Consider the following 7,366-nt stretch of genomic DNA (forward strand, 5'->3'; position numbering starts at 1 on the left):
CCAACCCTTTGGGCCTGGCTGTCCAGACAGTTTTTAACCCAGCAGAACACATACCCATCCAAGCCACGAGCCGCCAGCTTCTCCAGGAGAATGCTGTGGGAAATGGTGTCAAAGGCTTTACTACAGTCCAGGTAGACAAAACTGACAGCCTCTCTCTCATCCACTAAGCGAGTCACCTTGCCATAGAAGTTCAGGGTGGTCAAGCAGGACCTGCCCTTCACAAACCCATGCTGGCTGGGCCTGATCCCCTGGTTGCCCGGTACGTGCCGTGTGATGGCACTCAAAATGATCTGCTCCATAACCTTCCCCAGCCCCGAGGTCAGGCTGACAGGCCTGTAGTTCCCTGGATCCTCCTCCCATCCCTTCTTGTAGATGGTGTCACATTGGCCAACCTCCAGTCACCTGGGACCTCCCTGGTGAGCCAGGGCTGCTGGTAAATGATGGAAGGTGGCTGGGTGAGCACTTCCGCCAGCTCCCTCAGCACCCTTGGGTGAATCCCACCGGGTCCCATAGACTTGTGGGTGTCTAAGGGGTGTAGCATGTTGATAACAGTATCTTCTTGGATTATGGGGGGGTTCATTCTGCTCCCCATCCCTTTCTTCCAGTTCTGGGGGCTGGTTATCCAGAGAACAACTAGTCTTGTTACTGAAGACAGGCAAAGAAGGCATTAAGTACCTCAGCCTTTTCCTCAGCCTCTGTTAGTATGTTCCCCATACTCTAGGATATCTCTGGATAGAGATTCTCCGCAGCTCTCCTTTTGTTGTTAATGTACGTACAGAAACATTTTTTTATTGTTTTTCTCAATAGTAGCTGGATTAAGTTCTAGAAAGCTCAGTAACTCACAAGGATGGGTGCAGGGTTAGGGATCACCAGCCAGAATTATCTCAAGGGCTCAACTCCAGGAAGGTTTTTCAGGGCACCCTCGAGACCATGGACATTTCTGGCCACATCCTCCAATGCGAATCAAGTTTCTGTCCTTAGTGCCATCCCTCCAGATATCCTCCTCAATGTCTTCCTGGCCATCGCAGTTGATAACCTGGCTGAAGCTGAGAGCCTGACCTTAGCCCAGAAGGCCAAAGCAGAGGAACGTAAGCGACGGAAGATGTCCAGGTGAGTGCTGCAGTCCCTGGCAGTGGGAGTGGTCAGACCAGGTGCTTTGGTGTGAGGGGACAGAACGGCATTGCCCATGCCCCTCCCCAGAGTTCAGTTCCTGCTTTCCCCTCCTCTCCACACAGAGGCTACCCAGAGAAGTCTGAAGATGAGAAGCTGATGCTGGCAAAGAAGCTTGAGCAGAAAGTAAAGGGAGAAGGGATTCCCACAACAGCCAAGGTCAGTGCTGGTGGGACTGGGCCTCTGGGAGTTCCTGGTGAGGGACCAGGCTTCTCCTCCCACCAGCCGGGACTGACAAAGACTTGGAGCCAGCCTGGGTCTGGACTCTCCTGGGTCAGAATTGCTCATCACCTTGGCATCCTCTGGTGATGGGGCTGTCTGGGCCCAAGCAGGACATGTTGCCTTGTGAAACAGGTCCATTGCTCTGGATTCTTTTCCTCTGATTCATTTCATTGGCCACAGACAGTTGTCCGTGGTTGAGATGGGCTGGTGCACATCAGTGTGGAGCAGAGCAGAACAGGACAGCAGCATCCCAGACTTTTTTTATGTCCACACCAGTACCCCCTGTATGCAAAACCCTTTATTCAGCTGTGCTGACTGTGCCTCTTGTAAGCATCTGTCCAGCAGCTACCGCCCTATCTATTTTCCAGAGATGGCACATGGGAACTCACACAGGAGTCACTCCATGTCCTATCCCACCTGTGGTATAGGTGTGTGGTTCCAGGCTCTTGCCCAGTACACATTCCTCTGTCTCATCCTCTTGGTATTGTTCTTTGCTTCGACTGCGGCATCCCTGAGCTGTTTCTCCTCACCCTGCTCAATCCCAGGCCAGGACTCTATGTGCTTGGTGCTGTATGGGCCAAATGCAGAGACACTGCTTGCCCCACATGGCTTCCAAGATGATAGGGTCTGGCCAACATGCAACATTTGGCAGCAATACTGACACATGCAGCTGCATGTCCTCCTTTCTGTCTCTCCCTTGTTTTAGTTAAGAGTGGATGAATTTGAATCCAATGTCAATGAGATCAAAGACCCCTACCCTTCTGCAGACTTCCCAGGTAAGACTTGTCCCTGGCAGGGCAGCAGGAAAGCTGGGGAGGCACTGAGAGGGATGGTGACAGAACCCTGGCTGTGTGAGGAGTGAAGGATGTGAGCCTCCTGCAGCCTCAGGGTACCAAGGTCCTTCGGGCACAGATGACAAATTAGAGGATTGTTCATAAGGTCACTCTCTGGGTGATTCTTTTCCTTTTCCATCCTTGTGACCACCCTGCAGGTGACGATGAAGAAGATGAGCCTGAAATCCCCCTGAGTCCTCGACCACGTCCCCTTGCAGAGCTACAGCTGAAAGAGAAGGCTGTGCCCATGCCTGAAGCCAGTTCCTTCTTCATCTTCAGCCCAACCAACAAGTAGGCACTGACCCCTCTCCCTGCCTTGTGGAGCCAGGCCTGGCCAGGGTACCTCTAGCACTGACCCTTCCCAGTTAGGTCCTACTTCTGTGTAACAGCCAGCTCTGAAAGGAGCCAAGCTCACTGGGAAAAGTCTCTGTGGAAGGGCTGGAACAGGCATTCCTTCATGCCTAAGGCCTTCATGTCATCAAAGATTAGCCATAACCCTCTTACAGGCTACCATGGCCCACAGATGCCTGTAGCCTCTTGCAACATCTCATGCTGTTTCTGTCCCTGGCAGGTTTCGAATGCTGTGCCACAGAATTGTCAATGCCACCTGGTTCACCAACTTCATCCTGCTCTTTATTCTGCTCAGTAGCATCTCACTGGCAGCTGAGGATCCCATCCGGGCTGAGTCCTTCCGTAACCAGGTGTCCATGTAGCTGTGGAGGGTTGGGATGGGTGGGGGAGATCTCATGGAGACGCCCAGCTTCCCAGTAAGCAGAGACCTGCTTGACAGATGTCATGCCTAGGCAGGTAGCTGTGGTTTCATCCCTGCCTCTGGGAGGTCAGTACCCTCTGGGAGGAGAGGCTGGTTGTGTTTTCCATTCAGAGCACAGCTGGGATACGTTTTTACTGCTCCATGCCTCCGTTTACTTCTGGGTGAAGAGATCCACCTGACAGTGTGTGCAAGACTGACTTCATGCAAGGCTGTGGTAGCTTACTGGGGAAAGGGGCATCCTGTGAAGTGGAAAACTGGACCACTGCTGTGTGCAGCACCCTGAAATGCTGCTGGCATAGAGCAATGGCCACAGGTCTAGACACACAAGGAACAAATGGGCCTGCACCCATGCAAGGTCTGGCAGGGATGTGGAGGGGTCTCATGTGAGATAGTTTCCCAGGACACTCAGTGTTTTTGGGGATCAAATGCTTTCAGGTGAATCAGGTCAAACCTCACTCCCTTGGAAACTGAGAGCTTGGTCCCAAGCTTCAGGTTGCATCATGCACTGAGGAAAATCGGCAAAGCTGAGGGAAGTTCAGGAGTCTTCCTGGCACTGGGTTTCCAAGCTCTGTTGAGCTAGATGGGCTCCCCAGTCCACAGAATGGAGGGCAAAACCACATTGCCAAGATGTTTGAACACACTGGAGCATTTCCCGTGTCACCCAAATCTCATCCAGTTCTGGTGCTTCTGTCCCCAGATTCTCGGATACTTTGACATTGGTTTCACCTCTGTCTTCACAGTTGAAATCGTCTTGAAGGTAAGTCCCTCTGCCCCATGGTCCTGGCCATGTACAGGACCTAGCGCATGGGTCTACACTGTTCTGGCCATGGGCATTTGGGCTCTTTGGACACAAGCTCGAGGTCCCACCGAGGAGAAGCTGCTGGCTGATCCTCACATTCCCAGAGTTCATGCAGTCTGGGTGTGCATGACCTGCCCCAGTGGCCATGTGTCCCCTCCAGTGAGGTCAGGCAGCCAAGTCAGCTGTGCTGTGACAGAGGGACAGGTGGTCCATGGCATCAGCATTTTCATTCTGACATGCACTTAAGGAAAACTTTGAGAAAGAGAAAGCAATGGAAATCTGTGGAGCAAAACAGTAATTCAAGCAGCTGCTGCATGTTGCTCCCACTCCAAGTATCTTTTCTCTTCTCCTCTTTAACTTGCTGAATGACCAAGAAGGGTTTTGTCTCCAGCCAGTACAGTACAGAGGATTTCCAGCTGAAGTCAGCTTTCTGCCTGGCTGCAGGGGTAAAGGTCTGAGCAGGAGAGGGTCCCCAGGCCATGGAGCTGTGAGAAGCCCCTCATGCCCTGTCTGCCCCAGGGCTGTGGAGGGACCATGCCCTTGAGCCCTGCCTGGCCTCTCTCCTAACTCCTTCTGCTCCCCAGATGACAGCCTACGGTGCTTTCCTGCACAAAGGCTCCTTCTGCAGGAACTCTTTCAATATCCTTGACTTGCTGGTGGTCGCTGTCTCCCTCATCTCCATGGGAATCGAGTAAGCACCTCCACGCTTCGCGGGTGGGCACTAGTCTGCTTAGCCTGGCAGGGCTGCTGGTGTGCTGCAGCTCTCTGTGCTGGATGGAGGAGTAGCCAGTCCAAGGTCTGGGCATTAGCCCATCTGGTAGTGTCCATAAAGTCATGCTTGATGGGACAGGACATGGACAACTGAGAGGCAGGGAGGCAAACTCCTTGAGTGTCAAAGGTGACAATCTGGATAAGGAATTCAGTCTGGAACTGCTTGCTTGCCAGTGTCCCTTGGCCTTGTGTGGGGTAATGGCATAATGATACCTGCATGTCTCTTCCATCCCTTGCTCCCCACCCCTGGTCCAATGGCTGCTTGGTGGGGCTGTGCCAGGCAGGCCTGGGCAGGGGAAGTGCCTCATCTCAGCTCTGCCTTCCTCCTCAGGTCCAGCGCCATCTCAGTGGTGAAGATCCTCCGGGTGCTGAGGGTGCTGAGGCCTCTGCGAGCCATTAACAGGGCAAAGGGGCTTAAGGTAAGAGGGAGGCTGGGGGCCCTCGGCCCATGGGAGCCCTCATGGGAGGTTATGTGTCAGGCATCATGCCCTTCAGGGTTTGCAGGGCCAGGAACCCTATTCCCATTCCTCTTCTGTGGAAAGGGTCTGCCCCATCCCAGGCTAAAAAAAAGTTGAAGAGTGTGGGACACACAGCAGGGGCTTTCCCGAGGCATGTTCACTGTGTGCACTGTCCTCACCCTCCTCAGCACGTGGTCCAGTGCGTGTTTGTGGCCATCAAGACTATTGGTAACATTGTGGTCGTCACGACATTGCTCCAGTTCATGTTTGCCTGCATCGGAGTCCAGCTCTTCAAGGTGAGAGGTGTCTCAGATGGGCAGTAGAGATGCTCAGGCACATCCTGGACAGGCTTTTCTTATCATAGCCCTTGGGGATGGTGTCTGCCAGTGTTGAGGTCATCACAGGCCGTACTCTCTATGCTCTGCGAGGAGACCTGCCTGCACCAGACCTCCTGGCAGAGAAGCCTGCAGCACGAGGAGGGTGGGAAACACCAAGGATACTGTCAGGTCCAAACAGCACATACTAAGGGACCAACTGCTTTGCCCCACTTGGTGCCTCAGTTTTCCCTTTGCAAGGTGGCAAATGCTTATGAATTCCTTTGCGCTTTGGATGCAAAGTATTTCCTTGTTCGCACCACCACTCCCGCTGTCTGGGCCTGGCTGCACCAAGGCAGAGCTGGCCTGGCTGAGCTCATCTTTGTTCTCATAATTGAGCCTGAATTCCCAGTCAATGTGGCAAGAGCTTTCAGGACACCCTGTAGACTGAGCAGACCTGCCAGCATGTCTTATCTTTCAGTTGATTCTATGGTTACTGCTTTATTCCCTATTTTCCAAATATTTGTCTCCCACATAGGATGAGCTAGATAGATCTCAGCTCACAGTCTTGGAAAATTTGTTCCCATCACTAAGCAACGTTTGTCTTCGGTTGAGACTGACTCCAGGGTCTGCCATGGCTCCTGAAACATCCTGTGAACTGGGTTGTGTTGTCATGCAGAGTGGGGAGGCCAGTGGTGTGTTGCGGCAAGGCAGGAGCAGAGCATAGAGACAGGGTGTGGACTGACTGGGCTGTGAAAAAGTCAAAACTCCCCTGGGCTTCTGAAGTCACAGGAAGATTATAGCCTCTTCTGATCTCTGTTAAATGCAGGGCAAATTCTATAGATGCACAGATCCCTCCAAGATGACAGAGAAGGAGTGCAGGTAAGAGCTGTCTGCAGCCCAGCCCCAGCACGGTAGTGGCCAGGGAGGGGAGAGGTGAGAGTGGCAGGTGCCACTGCTGTTCCTGCATGGGAATGTTGCATCAAAAAAGTGGAGCTGAGGTCTCATGCTGTTCTCCCTCACCCTGGGGTAAATCAGAAGCAAACCCAGGGCTATCCTTCCCACCCAGGGACCAAAGAGCCCTAGGCCAGTGGTGCAGCAGGTGGGGTGACAGGGGCCCTGCCTAGTGAGCACTGCATCCTTTCTGCTGCAGGGGTTATTTCATCAACTACGTGGACGGAGACCCCACGCAGATTCGTCTACAGAAGCGTGTCTGGTTGCACAGCAACTTCCACTTTGACAACGTCTTCTCAGCCATGATGTCCCTTTTCACTGTCTCCACCTTCGAGGGCTGGCCAGAGTGAGTCTGGCTGTGTGTGGGGCCTGCCGAGGGATGGGTCTGTGCTGGGAGCAGGTCACTGCCACAGGCCTTTACCATGGTAAAGGAAAAAGAGCTGCCCATGCTGAGGAGCAGGGCTAGCCATCCTGGCAGTGGCTGTGGAGCTGACAGGGTCATCCCAAAAGCCCTGTCCCACTGTTTGTTGGATTTAGGATGTGCCCAGAGCTCTCTGTAACCTTCAAGAGGAGAGATGGTCTTTCCCACCTAATTAGGTTATTGCCTCACTTTCCCTCCTGTAGGCTGCTATACATGGCCATTGACACTAATGCTGAGGATACAGGTCCTATCTACAACTACCGTGTGGAGATTGCTATGTTCTTCATCATCTATATCATCCTCATTGCCTTCTTCATGATGAATATCTTTGTGGGCTTTGTCATTGTCACCTTCCAGGAGCAGGGGGAGAGCGAGTACAAGAACTGTGAGCTGGACAAGAACCAGGTAATGGGACTGCTGTGACAGGGCAAGGTGGACCAGCCCTGGATCTGGGGCTGGCTGATTTGGATCAGCCCTTAGTGGTGGCACTGCTGCCACAGGTGAGTTAAACCTGCCCCAGGTTTGTTTGTGGCTGGGGCAGGGTTGGCTGGACTCATGCCTGGTATGACACAAGCCTTCTAAGGGAAGGGCAGAGTGGACCAGAACCAGGAGTGGGTCTTCTGGTGCTGGCAGGGTGCCCAGAATGAGCTGG

At 53.2% G+C, this 7,366-nt stretch overlaps 1 protein-coding gene across 1 annotated transcript in view; it reads left to right on the forward strand.

The window, feature by feature from the left end:
* The window catches only part of LOC104512978 (voltage-dependent L-type calcium channel subunit alpha-1S-like), a gene marked incomplete at both ends in the record, with an annotated part of 11,549 nt that extends 4,430 nt beyond the window's left edge, over positions 1-7,119 (forward strand). The window contains 12 exons of the mRNA XM_010156185.1: positions 996-1,110; positions 1,236-1,329; positions 2,099-2,168; positions 2,384-2,516; positions 2,797-2,926; positions 3,695-3,754; positions 4,381-4,487; positions 4,899-4,986; positions 5,214-5,321; positions 6,169-6,221; positions 6,493-6,639; positions 6,918-7,119. Of these exons, the coding sequence (XP_010154487.1) occupies positions 996-1,110; positions 1,236-1,329; positions 2,099-2,168; positions 2,384-2,516; positions 2,797-2,926; positions 3,695-3,754; positions 4,381-4,487; positions 4,899-4,986; positions 5,214-5,321; positions 6,169-6,221; positions 6,493-6,639; positions 6,918-7,119 (1,307 nt within the window). The remainder of the gene's footprint in view (positions 1-995; positions 1,111-1,235; positions 1,330-2,098; positions 2,169-2,383; positions 2,517-2,796; positions 2,927-3,694; positions 3,755-4,380; positions 4,488-4,898; positions 4,987-5,213; positions 5,322-6,168; positions 6,222-6,492; positions 6,640-6,917) is intronic.
* Positions 7,120-7,366: the final 247 nt, after the last annotated feature.

The sequence above is a fragment of the Eurypyga helias genome, unplaced genomic scaffold (genome assembly GCF_000690775.1).
Source record: "Eurypyga helias isolate BGI_N326 unplaced genomic scaffold, ASM69077v1 scaffold13257, whole genome shotgun sequence".
Classification (NCBI taxonomy): domain Eukaryota; kingdom Metazoa; phylum Chordata; class Aves; order Eurypygiformes; family Eurypygidae; genus Eurypyga; species Eurypyga helias.